Raw genomic sequence first — 26,479 nt, forward strand, 5'->3', positions numbered from 1 at the left:
GAAGACATACAATACACTTAGATTTTTATTTATAGAAGTATTAACTGTACATAATTCTTTATAATCATCAAATGTCGATTATTTTTGACCCATTAAGAAGAGTCAGGATAATCCACACACTGACGATTTTGCTGGGGGAAAGCATTTTGTGCAAATAGTAACGAGTTCCACTTTTCCATAAAAAAGGCCTGGGCCAAAGATTTCGATAGAGAACATTTAATAAACAAAAAAACTGACCTAACACTTGGCCTACTCCAGTGTATCAAATCATCTGGGGCCAGTCATCGAATCCATAGCCCTATAAGTGTTTAATCAGATGACATAAATTCTTAAATATTTCATATTTGGTAGGAAAAGGTGTCTGACAGTGCTACAAGTGGAAACAACCACACATAAATAAATAGTTTGCTTGTGTTACTGCTTAAAAAAAAATGTCAGAATGAGGCGTATTCACCCTCACTATATCTAAAGAAAGATTGTGTAGAAGCCTCTAAGTCTGTGTTAAGTCTTCATGTTTTATAATCTGTAGCTTTACAAAAATGTTGCCGTCCTAACTGAGAAAATAACTCCCCCGTTCTTGTGAGTATGCAGCAATCCCTTTTTTTTGCAGATCCTTTTTCAGATCCGTCTACACAGTGAAAGCCAGGAGAAAAACTGATTCTCAGATCTTTAAGCAAAGAAGGTGATAAATGCTAATTAGTCTCATAGTGGATCTCATTGTCAGCCTTACTCACCATGACAATCTGTACTATATTACAACAGGGAAACACTAAAGACACTAAACTTGAGTACAGAAATGCTTTCTGGTTCAAACTCTTGAGCTGCAGTGACCACTACCTAATCCAACCTCTAGGAGGTGATCTCACACAAGCCAAATATTTACAGCTCAGCCATTGTACACCATTTCATCCTGAGGGGCCTTAATAAGAGAAAAACTATAATGTAGAAAAATACTCCAGAATAAAGCTGTCATAGAAATTTGGGAGCAACTTATTTTTTTGCATAAATATAGGAAGGCCATTTTATAGGCTAAGGCTTTTGGAGAATACTTAACACATGACAACACTCGGACGAGAGTAAAGCGTAACGTCTTTCAGTACTGTCAGTCAGTTGTCGCTGTGAGTTGTCCTTTTACTTTCTTGAAGGTTTTTTTCTTGTTCCTCTGGCACGAGTCTGGTCCTCGGTTCATCACCAGAGAGATCTTTTTTCAAAACAGTGTCTCAATTGTGTCTGCCGTCACTCTTGTAGCTGCGGGGAAAAGACAGGAGTGTTAAGACATTGCTGCACAGCCATGACACAGTGACACTTGCACACATTGTGAATAGTCTGAGCTGATCTAATGCATGAGCTTCAGGCTGATTGAGGCAAGGGGGGATGGACCTGTTTTTCCATTTTTCTCTTGTTGGTATGATTGGCAAAATATGGCCTTGAAGGCGATGCCAAAGTGCTTAGCTGTCTCATGGTAATATTAGACTCTGCATTCTGCATCAGTTATTGATTTAAGCTAGCACATACTCAGCAGCAGCACACTCAAACCTGATAAGGGCAGTGGTTATCCTTGAGCACTTACAGGTAGTGTTGGTAAGTTGTTTCTGCAAAAATAAAGATCTCGTAGGAATGTAAGATAAAAATGATTGGTTGGCAAGCCTGTCTGTTACTTTCCTAATCACTGACTAAGACTGATGGAGAGACTATGGTCAGAAGTAGGAATACGAGTTGCAGAAAAGTCAGCTTCCAGCAGCTGTAAAGCAGTGCACCTTCATGTGTTTTTAGGGGGCGTGGCTTTGATGAGAGAGCCAAGGGAGGGGATGGGATGTATGGGTTGTATTTAAAAAAAATGTAGCTGTGGTGGTAGCTGGGAGAGCACCTTCACCTGCACTGGAGGATCAAACTGTACAGGTGAGAGCTGTTAGCTGATTGATCCCCAGGTTTAAAAGGCAGCAGCAGCCTCAAAGACACTCAGAACACAGACACAAGAGTGATGGACACAGACACTGAGCAGAGCCAAGAATCCATTAGCTAGTGCTGGTACGTTAAGTTTAGAGTTTTGTGTTGATTTAATAAAGTATGCTGAAAAGCACCATGTTTGTCTCTGGCTGTGTGTGGCTTCGACGTTTGCCACAGTAGCCTCCTCTTTCAGGTTTCTCCATTATTTTCAACCCTGGCTTTAAGCAAAGTTACATCAGAGTGACAAGTAATGTTATAATTCTTACTTGTTGTCTCAGGGGGCGTTATTCCGCTCGTCTGTTGTGCTCCTCCGATTGCTCCGTTACCTTCGACACTGTACTCTATCCTGCCAGAACAGGTGGGATAGTGCTGTGAAGGACTGATGCTGCCATGCGCTGGCTTCTTTGCGACCGGTGGGGGGACTTTGTCACACTTCACCCCACCATTGGAGAAAGTGGCAGCTCTTGATTGGTCAGACATCTGCATGAGCTCGGCCGCTAAGCTTTGCTTCAGACTTGCCTGAGCTTCAGACGAGGTGGCAGCGGTGGTCTCAATGACGACCTTTTTGGTGCTCCTGGAGAAGATGAAGCTGGCTGTAGAGGCTGGGGACATGTTTATGTCAATTCCTTCAGCTGACTTGACAGACACAGCTCCTGGTTCACTCACACAGCTGTATGCAGGTGATCTCACACCCAATCTGGATGGAAGACAATCCCTTGACGACATTGCTGCAGTTTTCATTCGTATGGCTTCCTGTAAGCGCATAGAAGGGCTGGCTAATGTCACAGAGGGAGTTTTTACTGTATGAATTGGAGATTTTAGAGACAGAGACTTGCGGATGGGCTTTTGTGGAATATTTTGATGTCCTGGGATTGAGACTTGGCAACTCTCCTGAACTGGAGCTCCCTGGTTTGTCAGTTTGTCCTCGGAGGAAGTGTTTACCTGATCTTCAGTCATGTTGACCGTTCTGAGGCGAACCATCTGAAGCAGGGAGGGGGTGACAAGTGGTATATTTGCATCCTCTTTAGGAATGGGTGCACTTTTGTGGCGGGAAAGTAACTCCTTGCTCCTGGTGTCCCGGTTTGCTGCACTGGGCTGCCTCCTGAAATTAACTCCATGGGTTTTATTTTCTGCTGGTAGAGGAGGTGCTACTGGGACTATAATTGGAGTTTGGACACTGATGGGTGGCCCACAGGAAGACTGATCTTCAATTTTAAGAGAGTCTCGCCTCAGGAAAGTGCTGGAGGGAACTAAAGCCGAGACTGATACAGTGTTCTCTGCTCTTGTAATTGGTGGTAAAGGAGGTGCCTCCACTGGGGCATGTGGGGCACAATCTGAAACAGATGAAATGTCCTGCACTGGTTTGCAAGTAATCTCTTCAACACTGTTAGATTCTGAAACTTGCACAACAACCTCTGGTTTGCTGTCTTCTACTGCTGATTGTGCAACAGCAACAGGCAAATCTGAACTTTCTCCCTGTACTGATGTCCCACCTTTGCTTGAATCTGTGTTTGTCTCTCCAACTTCCTCAGCAGCCATGGTCGACTCATTAAGGATGTCAAGCTTTTTGACACAACTGTCCATCACATCTTGCACATCTGTTACAAATGGTGGGGGTGGAGGAGGAAAATCTACCTCATCTCCTCCTTCGAAGACTGAGTCCCCTTCCAAAGGAGGTGGAGGAGGCGGCCAGCAAGACTCAACAGCTTGGATCTCCTCCTGTACCCTCTGTAAATCACCTGGTGGCAGAGATACTGATGAGGGTGGGGTTTTTCTTGAGGGAGGTGGTTTGGGGTGGTATGGTGGGGGAGGGGTATGTGGTGGCGAGACCGTATTAACTTTGGGGTCTTCTGCAGAAAGTGGCTGCATGGATGGGACCTCATTTCTTTCTATCTTATTATCACTCTTCTCAACTATATACGTTATCCCATTCTCTGAGGAGGTGGCAAGTTTCTTAGCAGCCAAATCAACTTCTATCGGGGTACTACTCATTTCCTCTTGTTGCCTCTCTACCTGCTCTGTTGACAGCAGTTCCTCTCTTTGCAATATTGTCAAGGGTTTCTTCATCACAGGAGGGGGATCTTTCTTTGGAGTTGTTAACTGATTCTTGGGGCTCTTCACTACGGTACTACTACTCTGCTCTTGTCTCTGAACATCTGCACTTGCTTCTACTCCCTCTATCTCAGCACCTGGACAGTCCCCCTTCTCTTGCTCCTTGTGGACATCTTCGGGATCTGTTGCTAACAATGTCTCAGGCTTTGCTTCACTTTCTGACAGTTCCAAGACAGGTGGCACTATAGCTGTCTGTTTTTCAACTAAAACTTGGATCTCCTTTCTGGGTTTATTCTGGGTTCCTAACTGTTTAACTGTGCTGTCCAGTATCGTTGGGGGTTTTTGGGTGTCTTTGCTTACACTGGAGTGGGACCCACACAGGAGCTCAACGGTCCGTCTGTTGTGTACCCATGTCTCTGGAGGAGGAGGGCATGGTGCTTTGACTTTGGGAGGTGGTGGGATGTTCAACAGCTCACTGACTTCATCTCTCAAATTTGATGAATTGTTATTAGGTGTGAGATCGTTTGTGGGGGAAGTTCCCTTTGGAGGAATATTTTGGCTACTAGTGGATACATCGGGATGTACTGGCTCAGATGTACCGGATGATAGAGAGGTGAGAGAGGAGGAAGGTGAAGCTGCTGAGGATGAAGCCCGGGACATTGATCTCTCGGGTTTGATGGGTTTCTTCTGTTTCTCAGGGGAGGTTGGAGAGATACCTTTAGGGGAAAGCGTTGGAGTTCCACTCTGGCTTGAGTACCCACTGGAAGGCGACATGGTCCGTTCAAATTTCCCGATTTCTGTGGGAGCTTTCTGTGGGGAGGAGCTCCTGGATTCTGACTGTGGCTCTGGTGGCCCTTCAATCTCTTTGGAAGAGATCTGTGTGGGGCTCAGAGAACTTGAAGAAACCTCTAGAGAGCTGGACCCAGTAGAGTTCGATAGAACGGTGGGGATCTTACTGGGACGAGAGACCAATTTCATCTCATCATTTGCTACATTGTTTTCTGTAGCAGTTTCCACCTCTCCGGACAATGAGTCATTAAGATCTTTACTTTCCACGAGAAACCTGGAGCTGCTCTTGATCTTGTTACTATGGAGAGAGTTTGTTCTCTGTGGAGGTGCTGGGGGTTGCTTGGTTTTCATAACTGAAAGATTACGAATGAAATTACGCTTGTTCTTTGCCTCCTCCCCAGCAGTAACTGAGCCTGATACACCAGACTCTGATCCTTGAACTGTAACAAGACTTTCACTTTTACTATTGATGCTGCTAATCCCGCTAACTGAGCTACACAGACTGACATGGTCTTGATCTCCACCAGAGTGCTGTTGGTGGCTTTCCTGTCCATTATGACACACTCTATGGAAGTTATCACTGTGCGTGCTCCCCTTCGAGGATATAGGGGAGGGGTTGGAAATCATGGTCTTTGAAGACTGTGACATGCTCCAGTTTGACCCTGAAGTCAACATGGTCATCTGTGTGGAGTCGTTGAGGGAATGGTCGGTCTGGAAACCATCACCATCCGATCTTCTGGATAACAAAGGGCTAACTGATGACTCTCTGGATGCGAGGCTGCTTCTGCTTACTGTGCATACACTACCACCATGGAGGACACTGCTGCAACGGGCCCGACTGATGCTGCGGTCTATCTCTATGACATCAACCGAGGCTGGCAAGACCGCATTAGGGATGATTGTAGACAAATACGTGGCCTGAGGAGATATGGACATCACTGGACCCTGTAGAAAAAAAGGGTTTTATAGTAAAGGTTATAAATACTCAAGACAGAATAATCCAAGATACTGAAGACGGAAGTTTCAGAGGAAAAACACTTGAATGTATTCTTTACTTACAGACAGGTTTTAGTTCTTACCTGGGGTTCCTGGAGGAAGCTGAACATTGTTGAAGGACAGAAGGAGGAGGAATGGGTCATGTGAGGTACTGCAAGGGACTTGGGTCTCAAAGCAGACGTGGGGTGGAGATGGGAGCCCTGGTGGTTGAGGGGATGCTCATCCTGGTACATAGCCTGAAGTTGCTTCCTAAACAGCAGTTCATCTCTGGAGGCCTGTTAAAAATGTAATTTACAAAAAAAAGAAAAAGAACTACATAACATTGCACGTTAAAACATACTGATGAATAAATCAATTATTTCTGTTTGAGCCTTTTACTGTACCTCCAACTCCGAAAGGTGCACTCTCGCTCCTTCTTTATTTGCTGCCAGATTCGATCCATCAACCGTCGGAATGATAACAATACCTGATTGGCTGTCAGTGACCTGCCCATCATGGTTAGTGAGCTGTACAGAAACAAGCGGCTGGAAGGTGGAGCTTCTGTGCAGTGCTGGAAAGATGGGGCGCCACTATCAATAACATGTCTCCCACAAATAATACATAATGTCTTATTATGCAAGGTTGATGCTAAAAACCTACCAAGCTCTTTCTGGACCTGGTTGGGAATACCCATGATGGTGGTCCTCCTGCTTCTCTTCCTGCTCTTATCTAATCGTTTCACTGGATTCAGGGGCTTAAAGGTAGAACCTGAAAAATTCAAAATTTTTAACTGAATTTGAGGAGGTTATTTTATTCCCAAAAAAAAGTGTATTTGGCACATCAGATAGGTTAAATAACTGGAGCCTTGCACAATAAAGCATTGAAACCCAGCTTGTGGAAAACAGATTGTCTTAAGGATTTATAAAAAAGGATGTTTGAAATATGATAAGAATACTAATGACGGTTCTTGCATGCGGCACACAGAAAGACATGCTTTGCCTCCCAGCTAAGGGAGATATGCAGAGACAGTCACAGTGCTGTCTACTGATACTTAAAATAAACCTACAGTTGTGTGTATTGGTGTGTGAGAGTGGGTCTGCATATCAAGTCCCTCTTCCTTTGATTTCACACCATAACTTTCAGAGCAGACGAAGCAGATGGGAATGAGATGGTCATGCCAAATAAGTAACTGAAAGTGCTTTAACAAGTATTATTGTTAATTTGTATTTGTATTAGATGAACGAAATAAAGACGTTTCCAAACACTTACACACACATACACACACACACACATATTTGTACTTCTATCTGAGTGAGGACACTCATTGGCATAGTGCATTCCCTAGCCCCTAACCATCCAAACTAAATGCCTAAAACAAGTCCTAACCCCCAAACAGTCCATTACAGCTTGGTCAGAAAGTGACGACTCGCCAAATCCTCCTCACTTTCCAAAAATGTCCTCACTCTGTAGTTTGTAAACAAGAGCACACACACACACACACACACACACACACACATACACACACACACACAGAGCTGCTGTTTACCTTGGCGGGTGAGCATAGGCCTCGTCGACACAGAAGAGGTTACTGTGGTATCAGTATTCCCGGTAGTGGCTCTTGACTCCGAAGAGCCACCTCTGTCCTTGGAGCTGATATCCTGCTCTGGACGGAGGGTATCTGCGGACTGCAGGGAATACACACACACACACACGCAGACACAGCAGTATTTAGTTATGTGGCATGCCTGTGTAGGAAGTGCAGGTAAAATGATCCATAGAGGTCTGGCTCACTTACAGAAATGCTTTCATCGTCAGCAAAGTTCCCTCCATTTTTGTGCTCTGTGAAAAACAAACAGACCAGTTGAAGACACACAATCTGAACACACTAACTATCATATTTAAAAGGTGTTATCCATAAATAGCAATCGACAAACTTGAATCCCTTTGATAGTAATACACATATGATGTCTAACAAAACAGAAACATATTACAGTATATGAATGGGTGTGTTCCCTAAAGGCCCGGTAAATGTGTCTGACCTTCCTGCTGTAATATCTTCAGTCCCTCCTGAGCCTCAGTGTGCAGGTCCTCCAGGTACTGTGGTCTGCAGCCCTCGATGAAAACATTCTCCTGGTGGTGCTGTGAGGTCTTATAGTGGACAGCCAACCTCTTCTGCTCTTCATTTCCTTTGGGGCCAGCTGTTGGGATGAAGGAGAAAAGTTGGTTGACTCATTTGAAGGGAAAAAGGGTTACTATCGTTTTGCCTTTTGGACCAATTCATCAGTTAAGTTCAAGTCATTCAAGTCTCCCCTCTTCCTTGCCCTCTTGCACCTTATACACTAACACAAACCCAGACACTCAGCTCAACTAGTGTCCTTGCACCTTGCACAAACTTTTAAAAGGTTTACTGTGAATCCTCTCCAACCTGTTGAGTCCGTTAATTGCTGCACGTTTGACACAGGACACTTCAAATCCCCTCAGCTGAGCAGCTTCAAGGGCAGACGTCCAAGCCTGGCACTCAACAGTAAACTAGTGCCTGGCTAATCTCCTGCAATATCGCTCTTCTTTGCTAGTCCCTTAGGAGATAAAATAATCTGGATAGTCTGCATGTAAAGATGCCACTAGACCACCTGCTGCAGGACCTACTTTATGGGAACTGGAGTGGGCTCTCCATTCATGCTGGCCGTACCTATTGTAAAACAGCAACTAAACATAGAATTAAACGTTAGTAAAAGCCAGATTACTGTCAAGTGTCAAAGCTTGCAAATCCAACTGATGCTTCGTACCGGCCAGCTTTAGCTTAGTTAAATTAAATTACAATCTTTTATGGAATGGTCAAAACTCTAAGGGTGTCTATGTGCTTTCAGTCATAAACCAGTCGAGAGGCCCTACTCCATGCAGTGCATCAAGTGTAACATGATGGGTCTCAATATTGAGAGCACGACATGTGGAAAATCATTTGTGTAAAGTGGCTGTTAGCTAACCAAAGTCCACCGTGCGGTGTCCGCTTTCCCGCCTTTGTCACTTTCAACACTGGCTCTCAGTCTGACCTGGTTAGGTAATACTGTGTGAGTGTGGATGCACATACTGTAGAAGTGTGTGTGTGTGTATGTGTATGTGAGGTATCAGACACTCCCAACCCCGATCCTTCCAGATTCACACAGGTGTAGCGGGCCAGACACAATGCCCACTCCTGTGTGTGGCTGTGGGAAATCTCAGGTCATTGTGTGTCGAAGAATTCCCATTGAAGAACTTAAGGGAGTTCTGAGAAGCGTTGCACACACACAAGGTGTTGTGACTATCAGTTGTGATTAATTGGAGAAGAAGCCGTCCCTTATAGGTTCCGCCAAACCCCTGCGGGAGGTTTCAGGCTTTGGGTTGATTAAGACGATCGCCAAAAAATCCCTTAAGCTCATTATCTCATTAGAGAGGACCACAAAATTGCACTCGACGCAAATTCTCACTTGTCAGTGTATGCGCATATGTTTGTGTGAGACAGACACAACAACCGACACAACAAATCTGCAAATATCATGATGATATTATAATAAAAACACACAACCAATGGATCACCTCATGTAGCCTCAACAGCACAGGCAAAGTTTCTTGAGTGTGGAAAAAGTCAGCAAACCATAAAGCAACTATGACAGCGAGTATTACTGTCACATTAACCAGGGCTCATTTCGGCCAGCAGACTAAAGCTACAGGCTGACAGATTCCTCCACGTGAGTCAGAACTCACCCTTCTTCTTGAAGACAGACAGCAGAGAGTGGATGCTCTTCCTCAAGTAGACCACCATGCCTACTCCAGTGCCATGGCAGGTGGAAAGCAAAAAGATTGTTATCAATCAGAGCAGAATCCTAGAGTCCTCCTTGTGTAACTTGTGAGGAAATATGTCACAGCGAAGATCCTGAAGCTCTGAACGTCAGTCGACAGAAAAATTATAAAAAAAAGAAAGCAGAAAGTCTGAGGTTGACTGAGGATGATCAGGAACAAGAAGCTCTCCTCTCCTGCTCAGTGTCTAAATGACTTGGAAAGGACATGTGCACAATTAGATCTGCTTCCAGCCAAAGCAGCCTGTCCCAGCTGCCTTATCCCTGAGTCTGATACCCTCCCCCCTCTGTTCTCCCTCCCCGTCTCTCTCTCTATTTTGCTCTGTCGCTCACGGTGGCTCTTTCCATTTGCAATTCCCTCTTTTTGTCAAAGGAGGAAAACCCCTCACCAGCAGCACGGCTGTCAAAAGTTTAGCTTTCAGGAGGCATCCACCCCCACGTCTCTCAACAAAGACAAACAAAAGTGTGCTTATATAGTATATATATCTGCTTACATTTTTGGGTTGAAATACATTTTAGAGCCATTTGAGATGGTAGCTGGGACATTTTTTTATTATAGGGGTTTTTCCCCATTTGTTTCTGTTTGTTTTGGTGGAGCAGGACAACACTATGGAAGATAAACTGTATATCTTGGTGTAAAAAATGACCTGATAGTAACTGGAAGTGGTTATTTAATTTGTATGAAAGATTCTTTAAATGTTTTCCTTAAAACATTTGTTTGTTTGTTAGCAGGATTTCGCAAACATTACTGGATGGATGCCACAGAACTTGCTGAAAGGATGCGATCCGGGGAAGAAGGCAAAACATTTTTGAGTGGATCCAGATCAGGAGGCAAATAGTAAGTGAATCTTGATGAAAAACATTTAGACATATAGAGGGAACTGAAATCTCTCAGTGAGCGCAATTTGGTGAAGCTTGATTTAATTTATGGTGACAGATGGGCCTTGGTGAAGGCTTGTGCTCCATTGAGTGCCATTCTAGTAGAAAGTTTTAACGTTTTTCATAACTACGTCCTCAATATGATAGATGTCAAATCTATTCAAGGGTGTAAATAAAATACACACCTCTTTGGGTTCACTGTCAATGCTTCCAACTTCCACTTCCTGACAAGGTTGAGGCTGATAAAGTTCTATTTGTCATTGTCTCCTCCCTAATTAAAGCCTTCAGCAGCGTCCATCCGTCTGACGCTCTGTCTCTTCATGTGAGTGCCACAGGGGCTGCATCTGACAGCAGAGGTTGCGTCCTCACAGTGAAAAAGCTAAAACAACCCATCCAATGCACTGCTCTTCTCACCCTCTTCTGCATCGCATGCATCACTTTCTCCCGGGATCGTCCTCACCCCTTTGTCCCTGCCAATCTCCCCTCCTTCACATCTCTCCCTTCCTCTGCCTTTATCTCCCTGTCTGCCCCTTAGCCTTACAGCCACCGAGGTCTAGTTTGAGTTATTAATAGCTGACATAGCCTCACTTCATCATCTCTAATGGTGTGTGTGTGAGTGGATAAGTTCAACGTCCCTACTTATGTTTCCTGACAAATTGCAGAGGGTATGAAATACAACAAGGGTTTGGTTAAAAAAAGTGAAAAAGTCTATTCCGTGCCAAACATACGAACTGGTGTTGTGTCCCAGGATTATTTCCCTGGCACAGCAGCATCAGCAATTTGATCCACTTGCGATCTGAATGGGTGTTTATTCCCAATAAAGTGGCAGCAGGGGGCTACAGCTGGTCTGCATGCACAAGGACCAGCTGGAGGGCAGCAACACAATTACTTTTACTCATGCTGCACCAACCGGGACTCCTGGCACTTGGAAACTGAAGTGGCATTAAAAAAACCTTCCTCAGTGAAGAAATCTCCGCCCCAGTGTCCAGAGATCAGACTGACCGGCCCAGGGTGCTGGCGGTGGTTCAGCCTCCTGGTCAGCCAGGCCTGAGCTCAGCTGAGGCCTTCAGGAGAGCAGCTTTAGACATTGGAGCCATGCCAGAGTCTTAATGCTGCCCAGTAGCTTAACCTGTCCATCTCTTTTCGCTCTACGAGCACTCCTCCTCGTCCGTCACTTTTACTATATTCTAAAACCATTTTTTCTACTCCACTGCAAATCATGAAGGATCCTCTGAATGCCGTCACCCAGGCGACTCATATTCATCATCTCCTAATCCATATTAATTTCTGTGAGACGGCGGACCAATGTGGGACATGTGGGAGCTAATGTGCCTGAGAAAACCGCTTTGTTTTGTGGTGATGGGGCCCTTTAGGATCCAAATACTCCCTTTCTCCAAAACCAAATCCATCCACACCCAGTCCCCTCACAGCAGACCTTTACTAAATGCCAATTTTGGGGGTCTCTGGGGTGGCATCTGTACCCCCCCTGTTGTTAACCAAGACCCCTCATATCAATATTCATTAGATGGCTCTAAGAGACACCATCTGGTCTTGGGGGAGAGGGCAGAGGGGAGCAAGGGGTTTGAAATGCCTTTGATTCAGTGTGCACAACAAGCCATTCCAAAGCATAAGCAAATTAACAGAATCCATGAGAACAGAACAAAGTAACATGTGATAACATCATGCTAGATTCCTAAAAGTCACACTTTAACCTCCACAGTTTCTGTGTAATGCTTAAGATAATATCAAAATCCACCTTAAACGAGAATTGTGAGCAGGTCAAATGGCCCGTTGACGAACAGACCATGCAAATATATGGCTCATTAGTAAGAGCCACAGTTCAAATAAATAATAATGGTAATGATTTAATGTAATGTAATTTTCTTTCACTGATTTACATCTCATGTTGTGGATTTCCTGGAATCCTTTGTGTAGCCACATTTAAAGTGTATGTGGTACAATAAAAGCAACAATTTGCATCTGTATTCTGTTGTTGTAATGCCAGGTTATTTTGTGCTTTCTCAATTTTTCTCTCTTAAGTGGCAGAACACAAAACTTTCCAGTCATAATACACTCCCTTAAAGTTGGCTCATAAAAGAAACTTTAAAAAAGAGAATAGAGAAAGTGAGTGTAGGAGAGGTGTATACTATATTGTTGGTCAACTACAGCCATCATTAAATAACTCAATGGAATCTTGTGTTAGAGCTCCCACAGCCGCCTAGATGCCCACCTCTTACAAACCTCACAGAGCTTGTCTTCAACAGTCTTCAGCCACATCCACACTTATACATCTTCGATTTAAAATGCATCACTTCTGCTGAGGAGAACTTTGGAAACGCTGCTGGTCTCCTTTTTGGTTTGAAAACAACGGGGCTACACTGTCGAATGGAAACACACACTTTTGGAAACAATTTGCTTAATGATCGATGAAAAGATTGCCGACATTTACTTTCACTAAAAGCAGTCCAAGAAAATAAAACCTGCTGTGTTACTCCACCAAGGCTCCATCCCACAATGACTCAGGCTCCAGCTCAGAGTTATTTGTGCTACCTTGGGAAACCTCCTCCACAGTTACAGACAACATTATACATCTAAGAGTTATGTGTAACCCTCCACACCCATTTTAAAATCTGGACAGAAATGACTTCATATAAAACGTTGACCATTTAATAAAAGGCAAATGTTTCAGATTTACCAGAGACAGCTTCTCTCTGAGGAGCGTTATCATAGATCCACTGATCCATATCAACACTGTCATTCCTCATACACACCCATATTAACTTCCTACTTTACAATAGGGCTACATCCATTCAAGTATGAGGCTGCAAAATCTGATGAGGATGTTTACTGTAGATACACAGGCCCGGCTCGGACTGATGTCAGACACAGAGCCGCTCAATGTAAAATATGACTCCCAGTGGACTGACCAAGCCTCAACCCTGACGCTAGTACACACAGAAAGACACAGACAGACAAACACAGACACACACACACACAAGCAAACACACACACACTTCTTGGAAAATGTAATACTGCGACCACATGACGAGTATTAGCTCATCTCATGTCCTCAACTCACCCCTCACTTACTGTACAGGAGAGGAAGGAGGTTAACACAGAGAGAGAGAGAGAGAGAGAGAGAGAGAGAGAGAGAGCTGTTCTGCCTTTGTCATAACCTCACTGACACAGAGGCCACGGGACCATGAGCAGTTACAGGGTTTCCACACCTGACTCTGTATGTAGCATGTGTATTTAATCAAAGATGACGGGTCGGGTTGTGGGATTTGACTTGGAGATAAACTGGGGTAACGGGTCTGGTCCTGAACTGTGCTTGAAAAAAAGGAACCGTGCAGGACTCTGGGTTTAGACACCAGCATCTGTAGTTATATCAGTAGATAGACAGCCCTGTCTTTGTCTGCTGACGACTGGTGATTTGCCGCAGTTTCTATCTCTCCCAGTCGCTCTTTCCATCCCTGCAGTAGACAGAGGTAATGAAGCTGCCATGGTGCAGGAAGAGAGGGTTAAAATGTGACCAGCAATAAACACATGCACACACACGCACACATACACACACACACACAAACACACGCACACACACACACACACACACACACACACAAACAGGTACCATTATTCAGCTCATTGCTTCTCCCCTGATTTGTATTCTATGACCGCCGTGGTGGACTTGACTTACGAGCCTCTCAACATTGGGTGGTGTAGTATTAACCGGGTGGTGCAGGATGCAGGCTAACCTCCATCCTCCATGTACACAGCCAGTGGAATATTTCACGTATCCTGTATTATGTTATGATAGAATCTCTCAGTCTGTTCAGGTGGCCTGCTCAGAGAGAAATATGGGGAAAATTTGAGATAAGGCTCATAACTCACTGTATTTATCTGATGAGAGCTAATGGATACTGATAAAAACAAAACAAAGAAAATGTAAACTTGTAACAACAATCCAACATGGTGGAGGAAGGTGAATGAAGAGGGGCACAGGAAATAGGAAAAATAAGGAGGGGATGGTGTTAAATTACAGAGTAAAGTATTTGTGTAAATGAGTGCTCAGCTCATAGATACAATAAATACAAGTATCAAAGTGATGCGGAACATCAGACAACTGATCCTAATACAGAATTAGAAGTGTCACAGTTGTTAGTGATGTTTAAAACATCACTGCATTCATCTCATAACCTATGCTGCTTGTTAATGGGGGGATGAAGGGGGCTGGAGCCATTGATCTAAACTGGTGATGGTTTAGATTTGCATTCAGAGAGTTATACAGAGTTATAAGAGATTTAAGAGGTTTGGGCAATAACGTCCAAACCTAACCTAACCTAACCTGGTGTCTCTGTTCTTCATCAGAGATCAGTCCTGTACTTCCTGTAGTTCTTGGCCCTGACCTGGAGCAGGTTGTAAACCCGAGCTTACCCTCTGCCATGACACACAAACAAAAAGCTAAACTTAGCTGTTGCAGCACTGCGATTAAAAATAGCAACAGTCACTCTTTTTGTAATTATCCATCTCTCACTCTGTCTCTCTCCTTCATCCCTCTCACAACATGATAAGGGGATTGTGGGTATTTTTCCTGGAGGGAGATGAGCCGTTTTTTGATGCTTGTCGTTCCAACTTAAAAGCTTTTTGAGAGCCAAGCTGAGGGCTCTGTAAACACTCGCACAGATGTGGATGCCTCACAGGGAAGACACAGTTGACCCACTGTCCAGTGCATCCATAAACAGACTCAAAACAAGATAATACGATTATTTGTTGCCAACTGGTGTGTGGGAGTGAGCATGAGTCCCCTGGGTGACCCTGGTAAATTAGAGGGTACTGGGAGATACAAAGGCTTCCAGACAAAACTGCCAGAAAGAGTGTAAAGCAAACTGACAGAAAAAAAAAGAAACTATCTCCATTCATTAAGAAAGTGTTTCTAATGCAGAGTCACAGAGACAGAGAACATTTATAGTAGAACAAACATAATACATTAATTTATGCAACACAAACATTGTTTTTGAAGGTGTTTTTTGTGCAACAGGAAGATAAAGAGTCCACAGGCAACAGCTGGAAATAGAAAGTGCTGTAGGTTATATGAGACCCTGTCTCCCTAATGGTTAATGGGCTCATTTAGTATGATTGATGAGTTAATGAGAGACCTACAGTTCCTGCACAAGCTCATCTGCAAGCAGGACAGGCCTGGACAGGCCTGATGCCCTGAAGTCTGATTCCCCTGTCGGACCTATACATCCCTTTACAGAAATGTCAGTCAGCTGGTTGGAACTGAAGCCTTTCAGACACACAGGAAAATGTCAGCATAATAAAAAAGTTCTTGCTCTATATGGTCTCAAGTCTAAGTACCTTTGGGGTCTGTGATTTCAGACTAAGAAGTTAATTGGAATTTGGGGAAATTTTCGTTTCACTTACTCGCCAAACTTGAGAAGACTAATAGCTGACCCAGCAGCCACTTAACTAACCTTAGCACTGAGACCGGAAACAGGAGGAGCCAGCTCATCTGACTCTGTCCAAAAATAACCAAATCCACTTTTAATATCACATTAAAACTTAACATATTTGATCTAATTTATTTAATTTGTGATCAAAATTGAAAATGCTTTGCTTTTATTGTGGGTTAGGACCTCTCTGTTTTTCAGTCCTAATGCTAAACTAAGCTAACCATTACCTGGCTGTCACTTTATAATTGGCAGAACGATGAGGCCCGGATTATCACCATAATCTACCACTGAGATGAAGACAAGGATGAGAAAAGAAAACTCTCATGTTTAGCACCTGTTACAACTCTAAACCTCCTGGACCTTTTCTAATTTACGATAATACAAATACAAAATGAGACATTGTGGTCTGGCCAAACCAGCCAATCAGAACGTATGTATATTGTATGTTTATATTTGACTTTCCTTGTGAGCAACATGTCTTTATCCTTTCACACAAATCTCTTGAGATTGTAGAGACCTCCACACGTGGTCTTCTCTGTGACACAATCATCCCTTGTTCTTGTCTATACATGGGCTCAGTTAACTCTAATGGAATAATCTCTTGTGATTCAGCCACTTACTGCTGGGACACTGGGGACTGGATATAGAAGCTGTTTAACAATGGAAAATATAACTGAGCAGCCAGAGTGAAGTGTTTGCTCTGTCACCATGGAAATGTTGATGCTTTTCATCATCATCATCATCATCATCATCATCATCATCGTTATCAAATATGCTGATGTGAAGGGAGGAGCAGAGTTCAGATGAAAACAATATGTCTGCTGAGTTCTGAGTGGGGAGGCAAAGTGACAACTCTAAGTTTGTTTGACCGTGTGTGTCATCCAAATCATGCCAGACACATTAGGCCTGAACAGAAGTAGTCTGTTTTCAATACAAAGTACACATGTAACAAACAAACAAACACACACACACACACACACACACACACACACACACACACACACACACACACACACACACACAGTATTAGCGTTTGTGTTGATATAAGTGCTACAATTTGCGTAAGTGAGTTAAAGTGATTGAGAGCTGTGTGTGAGTGTGCGCGGGTCGTGCATGTTCTTGTCCTGCCCACAGAGAACAACAACTTGTTCTGGCAAATGTGCGCCTTCATTTGTGTTGCACTCTTCCCCGCCACTCTTCCTCAGCGAAATCCCATTATGCGCGGCCAGTGAACTAAACCCTGAGCCTCTCTTCCGTAAACAAGTCTAAACTATTTTGACTGAATCAGTCTGAAAACACTTGTAAATTTGTGTGAAAAGACGACAGCGTGTTTGAGTAAACTCGAAGCCAAATGTTGGAGAACAAAAAAAGAGGCTGGCTATGGCTCTGCACCATCTGCTTGGCACAGACACACAGCGTGCCAGCGTGGCCTCTTTGCCTACATGAGTCCAACATCTCCTGAAATCAGTAAGATATAAAGTTAATGAGTCTAATGATAGATGTGGCTAAAATCCCCAAAGCAATATACTGATTGATTTTATGTATATGCTGACGGATCCATTTGAAATGTGCGTCTACTTACTCTTCATCTATAGGTTAATGCTGATGAAGTGATTCAACAGTATAAGGTGGGTTTCTGTATGGGCTCAAAAAAGAGTTTGATCTTGAAAAATGATGATCAGAGGTACAGTGTTTGTAAACCATGCTTTGCAAGAAAATTGTTTAGGTTAGAAATGATTTGGATTACTAGTTAACAATTTGAGTGTCAAAACAAGAGGCTACACAGGTTTAAGATGATAAAGTTATTGTCCCTTTCTTGAGTCCAAAGTTCCTATTCCTATTATTTATTATTTAAGATTTCGGCAATTATTTTAAGGGAGATTAACATGTGGGAGTGTACAGCTACACAGGTACACATCTTTAGTAATAATTTATAAATACAGCTAGTATTTTTGTTGTGTCACTGATGAATTTTTTTTAAACACCCCCTGATTTTATGGCAAAGTTCATCCAATCATTATGTTTCACTCCTGGCTCTCTAATCCGAGCCAGCACCTGCATCAGAAAGTGATTATAGCAGCCTATCGAACCAGATTTATTTTGATCAGTGCCAGAATAAAAGCCCCATTGACGGAGGGATAACTCAGTTTCAGTGGAGTTTAATCCGAGGCTTGATATCACTCTCTTGTCCATCAGCAGGAAGGACATGCTTAGCTACCACTGTCACAAGCTTCAAATTACAGATTGGACACAGTGATGCGGGGGAGAGAAGCCTACCGAGAGCAATAAGAGAGGAGTTTGTCCTTATTTCGAAAATGATAAACATCAAATCCAAGCCATGTCTATAATTGAAATATTCACCTTTAAATAGAAAGGTCACAAACAGGTCTCTCTCTCTCTCTCCCTCTCTCTCTGTGTGTATGTGCTGTTTAATGGTATGATTAGGTGCTTTAATTCAATTTTGCTGGTGATGCAGGAAGCCACTGGACTGAGCCCAGCAGTCCAGACACTGAGCCCTTTTAATACTGAAGACGATGAGATCACTCCGATACGCTGAGGCTGCTGGAGATTTGAGCAGCGACATCGCTTGTACACATGGTCACGTCCACTGTTGTGTTGAAATCTTACACAAAATGTTTGTTGGTCAAAAACAAAGTCCCGGGACACGACTTTAACACAACAAAAGAGTTAATTACTTTCCCCGTCACATGATATTGGAAATATTCATTCAAGATGCACTTCTTAAACTTAAAGCTACATTGATTGATTGGTAAATACTCCTCCATGTTCACCCGCTGGTCTACAACTGTCGATGTGAACAATGTACAGTGGCTTTATCAGAACTTCTTCTCTGAAAACAGCTGCTGCTGCTGGAAAGTGTGTGAATCAAAGCAATGAGCTGAGAGGGTTGAGCAGAGTCATTTGATCCATTGTTTCTAGAATTTTATTTAGCTAATGCAGCTTTAATTAATCTGAATGTTATGGTGAAAGAAAATAAGATAATGAGGTGTTAACTGGATAACTGCCTCAGGTGGTAATGTTTAAAAATGAATAATGAGCTCAGCCCTGATCTTCAAAACAGGAATTCCTTCCCAGTGGCAGTTTAAGATAAATCTGGGTCATAAAACTACAAACTGAGAAATACTACACTTTGTTTCTACATGCATGAGACTTGCTAACGGGCTGTGGATCGTATAGATGGAATGATCCTAACTTAAAAGTGTTTCAGAGATGCCCCCCGATGACTAAAGCATTTCCGATGCTACATTTAGGACATTTCAAGAGCTTGCAGCCGAACCACAACTGCATGCTGCCAAAATCGCCCTTTCATTTAAAGAGGAAGACAGCTAAAGTTCCCACTGCTGAAGGGCAGGAGAGGACAGGACTGAGGCGGGAGATAATGATGTTCCCTTCATCTTCAAAGAACACTTGCGGTGAGACAGTTTGGCGCAACGGGCCAGAAGATGATGTTATAGGTGAAAAATTGACGACTACAATTAAAACAGGCAGGCTGCGCTGCCCTTGAGGTCCTGAGAAACCTAATGTCACAGGAAGGAGGAGAGGCGGGATGAATGACAGGATTTTTCACAGGCTTTAAACAGACCGAAGTCTCAGTACTTAGCTGCCAGCACAGAGAAAGAAGAAATTAGAAAGGGAAACGTATAAATGCAGAGGTCGGTTAAGGAAACACTCACTCATTCCTCCTTATGTTGCGTGTCTTTCGGGAGGAAAGAGAGTGGAAAGGCAACGAAAAGAATGGAGGCTACATGCAGTACATATACTGTTGAGATGTACTTTTGTGCCGGCATTACTTGCTTCCATGAAAAGGGGAGGAGAGCAGTGAGCTGCACAAAGAGCAACAGCATCAGAACATGTTAGATCGGGGATGGAAGACGTAACGGGGCGAGGGATAGATAGCAGAGGCGAAAAATCATCCCTCCTTTATCCAGCTGTGTGTCGCCTAAGCTCTCTGCGGGGAGCCCATGACTTTGACAGTTGCACACGCTAAATGGGATCTTCAAACGAAAGACCAAAAGGAGAGCGTCTTAGCCCCGCTTACAGAAATCAAAAGGCTTAGGCGAGCCGTACCCAGCAGCAGAATAATGGAATACGGGACATCACACCCTGCACGAGACAGCCCTAATGAAAATGGAGGTGGAAATCCGCTGGCAGCCTTGGTCTTGAATAATACGGAGCCCCACACAACCCGCTCATGTCTCTTTCTTCTCTTTCTATTGTATTCTCTCAAGTAAATTCACCTTGCTCCCATCATCCCTCTATAATTCTTTCATCAGTTTTCATTTTTCCTCACCCACCAAATCATTCACAGCCCATAAAGCCGCAATTTCTTCACCATTTTTTTCCGCAGTCCGTGTAAATCTCGCTGTGTCCAAATGCAAATATCTTCCCTTCGGAATGCTGGAGGATAAATTACAAGCCAACGATGCAAGGTCAAAGAGATAAAGGTCGGGGCACAGAGGGGAGTACAGAGGAATGAGAAGAGGGGAGGATGGACCTGATTTCACCAATATGTGAACTAATAATTCTAGTTCATAGTAATATTAGTTCATTATTGGGATCATTCTGAGTTGACTGCTTATTTCAATGTGGAGACACACAGGGCCAGACAGCCCAGTGATGAAAACCATGAGACAGGGTGAACAGTTATAAGAAGGTAAGATGAAACATCTGGAGACCCATCAGCTGCAATGCATGATTTTATAAAACTTCAAAAGAGCCAAGGAATGAAAGCAGGGAGAGCCTGTGTGTGCTATTGTGTGTGTGTGTGTGTGTGTGTATGTGTGCGTCACTGAGCACCTGTGGATGCAGTAAAGTGAGTTCATACTCTCCCCTGTAGCCACTCTGTGCTCACATCACCAGATGAATAGGCGTCTTTGTGACATTCAAGCTCAGCTGGCAGCGTCTCAGCCACACAGCATATTGTGCCTTTTAACAGTTTGTGTGAGACACATCCAGCGCTAATTGATTCTTGACTTGTTAGTGTAATTATGCCAGGTCAAAAAAAGTTCAAATTGAAACATTTTAAAGCGTCAAAGTCACATTTGCAGTAGCCAATAGGGAAATGTATCCTGAATGGATTTCTGAGCAGCTACAGCTGGGGCGATTCCATGATTCATCTTATAGTCAACTGAAGAAATTGATTTAGCAGCTATTTTTACCTTCAACGCAACATTTCACATTTGGGTAGTAACATCCTCTTGTAAAATGAGCTGGTCAGTGACCAAGCAAAAGCCAATAGGAGGCGTGAGATAATGAACAAAACACTCCAATGGATGACCTTGAGGGAAAAACAGATAAAGAGATGCAGCTCATTTGGGAAGTCCATTCGTCTCTCAGTCTGTGAAGTGTTCTCAACACGAAGAACCCCTCAGGCGTCGTGAAGGACACCAGGCAGGGGATCTGGTTTGGTGTGACCAAAACCACAGAGGTGACACATAGTGTTTCAGGAAAGTAGATCACGCTGCATCCTGCTGCAGCACAGAGGCGGTGTACGTGCTGGTTTCTTGTTGCCTCTAATCCATTACCTACGATTTACTAGGACATAAATAAAGCCGACATGAAGTCAGCTTAGATCAGAGTGGCAGCCACCTGAACATGTGTACAAAGGTATTCAACACATTGCACTCCTCTCTAACTCAATCTGGCTCTAATTTGGAACAGTCATCTTGAAAAAGCCTCATTGAGCCACATTTTGTGATGCTGTGCAAAGTTGTGTGTTTGTGTGCAGGATGTGCGCCCATGCGTACGGGAAATTGTCTGGAATGTGGGAATGCGTTCACACCCCAGGTTTCTGAATAAACTCCCGATGAATGAGTCGGTGAATTCGGGAGTCGGTGAATGCGCTGCACGCACACCCGCACGGCCATCGACCACCCTGAGAGAGAAGTAGTTCAAGATGTGTGTACGCTCACACAATAATTATCTACTATGAGCACCCCCCCATCTTTTTTTCTACATAAACACACACACACACACACACACACAAACACACCAACACAAACAAATGCCATCTAACCATAAGACTGTACAATTAACATCCTAATGATTAAATGGGGCCAACTGTTTCCATGGTAACCAGGGACTAATTTCAGTCGAATGGAAATCTTGCATGAATTGAACTGGGCCTGATTGTTATTGCTGTTTAGCTCCAGCTAATGTCAGTCATGTTTCCCTGCTGTCTACTGACTGTAAGCAGATAAATTCCTTTGGTAATATTCGAATGCACCAACTCTGACTAATGGCCACGTGGCCAGATGGCGGCCGTCTGACGAGGGGAGGAAACACAGATGTCCGTGAACAAGTTGCTCTTTCAGCATCAGTTTGTCAGATGTATTTTACCGCTCATTCAACAAATGATTTATAAATTTCCCGCCTGAAGCAAACGCACTGACTCAGCTTTTTGGGGATTTTGTGTATGTAATTAAAACCAAACTTAAACCATGTGTTCCCAAGGAATATTTTCTACCGGGTGTTTATGAGTCTTGTAGCACGGTCGGTTAACACTTTTAATGTCAAAGGAAAATGGTTATTGGTTAGAATTAGAATTAGTCAGAGTTTGCAGTTTAATTCAATTCAAAATTGTCCGTAGGTGTGGATGGATGTTTGTCTCTATATTTCAGCCCTGTGATTCGCTGGTGACCTGAACCCTGCCTCTTGCCCCAGGGCCCCCCTGAAACCTTCAAAGTATAGATAAGGAATGGCCGGATGTTATTAGTAATCCTAGAGCCAGTCTTTGACCAAGCAGCAGTAAAAAAAATTATTGTTTAAGTAAAATTTACACAAAATGAAATTAGATGCACAATAACAAAAGGAAGATTAAAGTTGTCCTGGGTATGGGCGGGACATTTTTTACAGAAATCAGCTCAAAAACAGAAATATCAACAGCCGTATTGAGAGAGACAAATCTCAGCAGCACAGCGTTATCTGACAATCTGTCTGTGTCATTGTGAGCTTGTGTTAAACCTGTTATTCAGGAGTTTTTGCTGCTTCAGGGACTGTTAGCAGAGACAAGGATCAGCGTGGGAGAGCGCTCGGTTTTCCCCTGCAGGTACAGTAGTCGGGCAATAACAAGTCAGAGAATCATCAACTAATAACCCCACTCAGAGCAACAGATGAACACACACACTGTATCCCCGAGGTGGAGTGTGGGTCGGGGGGGGGGGGGGGGGGGGGGGGCTGCGATAAAAGACATATTCAAAAAATGCCCTAAATTAAAATCATCTGTTTCCATTCTCAACCGTCAGAAGGAGAAAGAAATAACAAGAACGAAAACAAGAGAAAAATCTGTCTTACACGCACAGACACACACGCACACACACACACACACACAAAAAAACCCTCTCCTGCACAGTTGTGCAATACGCAGGAAACCTTGAAGCTGACTAAGGTAAAGTCAGCTTTGGAAAATTGTCCCTCTGCATCTAAACAGCTTACTGTAGGAACTCACTCACATGCACACACACACGCACAAGTACACAGTCGACCACATAGCTAGAACTCCTTTTTGAACAATCTTCTATCTTGTATATAATCTCAGTTTTTCCAGCACAGGACTTTAAATGAGCATTTTTGACATGATCTCAAAATCCCCTCTGCACATCCTGAGCTCCTCTTACCTGTTTTCAGTTTCTCTTGACGTCCAAACAGCCAGGAGCCTTTTGCTTTTCCCTGGACAGGGTTCGGGGAGGGGGGTGCAGAGAAGTTTATCTCTGTCTCTGCCTTCTTCTTCTTCTTCTTCTTCTGGATGCTGTTCCCCATCCTGGGGCAGTCCTGAAGCCCCTAAAGGGGCTCTGTCATCATGTCGTCCAGTAACATTACATCTATCTTCCTTCTCTTTAGAGCTGCCCACAGTCCATCGCTCTCCAGTATGGAAACACTCCCTGAGTCAATAATTCGCTTCTGAATCCCTGTGGTCAAATCATTCCTGCTCCTTCACTCCTGCTGACACACATCCACACCTTGGTATCGTCTAGGCGTGCTGAAGACCCACTGACACCATTCCTATAAAGCAAATACACTCTGGCTTTAACGCTATCACACACACACACACACACACACACACAGATCCAGAACAAGAAAATGAAACACAAACTCTGTAGGCAGTCCTGTTCTCCGAGCTGACACACTTGTACATCCAGCTGCTGAGGCAACGGCAGCATCCGGCACTGACAAGCTCACTATACCAAGTATGTGCATGCATGTATGTGTGTAACTGAGTGTGTGTGTGTGTGTGTGTGTGTGTGCCCCTCCCACTCTCTTCCTCTGTGATTGCTGTGCTCCAAGGCTGAGCCTTCACACAGCTTATATTCACTCTTGAAGACGGGTACAAATTCTTATGCATACTCACACACACTCATCTTCATCATCACATGTTTCACACATTGTTCCTGAATGGTTACTGGCACACTTTAGTCATGCACTTCCCCTATTTTTGCTCTTTTAGCGAGCAGTGATCGTCTTTATTGCAAACCTTTGTTGAGTACAGCTGACAGATCCTGTCAACGCAATGTGGTGATGGAGATAACACAGATTCCTCTGCCGCGCACACACACACACACACACACACACACAGTGCAGTATAATCAGCGGTGTTTATGCACAGGAATGAGTAACAGAAAGCAGAAATAAACACTGAGGTACTGGCAAGAGTGGAAACTTAGAACAGCGAAGGGATACTCAATAATTCAGCTCAACTTCACAGGTGCAGCCCCGCATTTGAAACTCCACACAACACACACACTCTTATGAATGTACACATACACAAAACAGTGCAGGGTATATGCCAGTTGACTGGTCAGGCAGATCAAAGCTTGTTTTGAGATGTAAACGTTCCAGCTGCTTAATGGAAATACACACGCTGAGCCAGAGGGTGGAGTTACAGAAACAGAGGTGATGGGGGGGGGGGGATTCCAGAGGCAATATTACTTATGTTACATAAAGCCCATGCACAGTAATGTGGGACAAAGACAGCAAAAGAGCCAACATCCCCAGAATCTTTACTCTAAGTCATCTTCCTTGTGTCCATCTCTCTAACCTTTCTAAATGATCATATTTAAAAGTGATGAACCTGCACACCATGAGGACTGGGCAGGGTATGTCCCGCACTGGTGATATCAGGACCTTTGCTATCACTCTGTGTCGGTGACACCACTCGCAGAGCTTGTGGATCGATAGCAGCCCTCGAGAAGGAGGTCGGAGAGAGAGAGAGAGAGAGAGAGAGAGTGAGAGAGAGACATATGGAAGAGGAGACATGATATGAACCCCATCAGCATCACATCACGTGAAACTGAGAGTCCATCTTGGCAGAGAATGAGAGGAGGAAGAGAGAGTGATGATGAAAAGCACCTCCTCATGGTCCCCCCCCAGAGCATGTTTCCTCCCGCCCCTCTATCCCCTATACCCCTGTGATGTGTGGAGAGAGGCAGTAAAAAAAAAAGCCTCCAATAAAAAGCAAATTTACTGACTGAAGGGGTGGGCAGTGAGGAAGGGGAGAGCTCCTAGGGTGCTGGGTGAAGAATTTATAATCCCTCGGATTTTTTTTTCCACAAAGAGAAATCAATTCGGTGTCTAGAGAGCAGGGGGACTTACCGGGACTTTCCACAGTATGAATACGAAATGCTTACAGTGACAGTGTGTTTATAAAGGTATGTGAGCGAGACAAAGATGTGAGGGCATGATATCCCTCCAGCTCCTCACTGTAAAGAGTAAAATGATCTGCACATAAAATGCCCAGAGAGATATTGCCTCCTAATGCAGCCTCAACAGAACCACACCCATTACATTTGTGCTGCTGGAGTACTCTGAGCTCGCTATCTCATCCCTCATAGAGCTGTGAGAGTGCACTTAGTGTGTGAGCATCGGTGTGTGCGTGTGTCTGCTGCATGCGCTGTACCCTGCCGTCACCTACGAGCTGCGACGCAACGTGTCAAACTTGCCCTAGATACATTTAAATACGAGTGTGATCAAAGTGTGTGTCATCGTCGAGAGAATTGAGGATTTGAAAGCTGCAGGCGACTCACTGGAGAGTGGAAAGAGTGTGTGTATAAGTGTGTGTGTCTGCACGCATGCATACGTTTGAGGACATTAGTGGGGCGGAATGCCAGCATCAGGGAATAGCAGTCAGGGAAATTGGTTGGCTGGGGTGACCATTACCAGGGCCGCAAGACAAGATTAGAGAATCTACATTCTAAATGTTTCTGTGTGTACATTTATTAGTTTGTGTGTGTGTGTGTGTGTGTGTGTGTGTGTGTGTGTGTGTGTGTGTGTGTGTGTGTGTGTGTGTGCGTGCGTTTGTGTGTGTGTGTGTCAAGGAGGTCTAAGAATAGGTTAGTTTCAAAAAAATCACTAGTAGTTACAGATTGACCTGTATGACCTTGATCAGGTCTGTTAGCCTCGGTACAAGTCTTAAATCAGTTAAACAGTTAAATCCTCACATTCACAGCCACTCCCATCTTGTGGCAGCACTCTGCTAGCACAATAAAAACAACAACCTAAGAGCACTCAGAGCCATGGCCAGTCGATAACATGTCACTG

General features: G+C 43.9%; 1 protein-coding gene across 2 annotated transcripts; it reads right to left on the reverse strand.

The window, feature by feature from the left end:
- Positions 1-12: 12 nt before the first annotated feature.
- On the reverse strand, positions 13-24,092 carry nhsl3 (NHS like 3). Of its 2 annotated transcripts, none has more exons than XM_062409536.1 (9): positions 23,563-24,092; positions 7,803-7,961; positions 7,559-7,602; positions 7,310-7,448; positions 6,424-6,531; positions 6,168-6,334; positions 5,868-6,059; positions 2,214-5,733; positions 13-1,248 (listed from the first exon to the last, which is right to left on the reverse strand). In XM_062409536.1, exons 1-9 carry the CDS (start codon positions 23,702-23,704, stop codon positions 1,208-1,210), a joined length of 4,512 nt encoding a protein of 1,503 aa, XP_062265520.1. In that variant the 5' UTR covers positions 23,705-24,092; the 3' UTR covers positions 13-1,207. The 2 variants fall into 2 exon arrangements, with proteins under 2 accessions (XP_062265520.1, XP_062265521.1); XM_062409537.1 differs by lacking the exon at positions 23,563-24,092 and adding an exon at positions 9,505-9,841.
- Between the last annotated feature and the right edge of the window lie 2,387 nt (positions 24,093-26,479).

The sequence above is a fragment of the Platichthys flesus genome, chromosome 17 (assembly GCF_949316205.1).
Source record: "Platichthys flesus chromosome 17, fPlaFle2.1, whole genome shotgun sequence".
NCBI classification, from domain to species: domain Eukaryota; kingdom Metazoa; phylum Chordata; class Actinopteri; order Pleuronectiformes; family Pleuronectidae; genus Platichthys; species Platichthys flesus.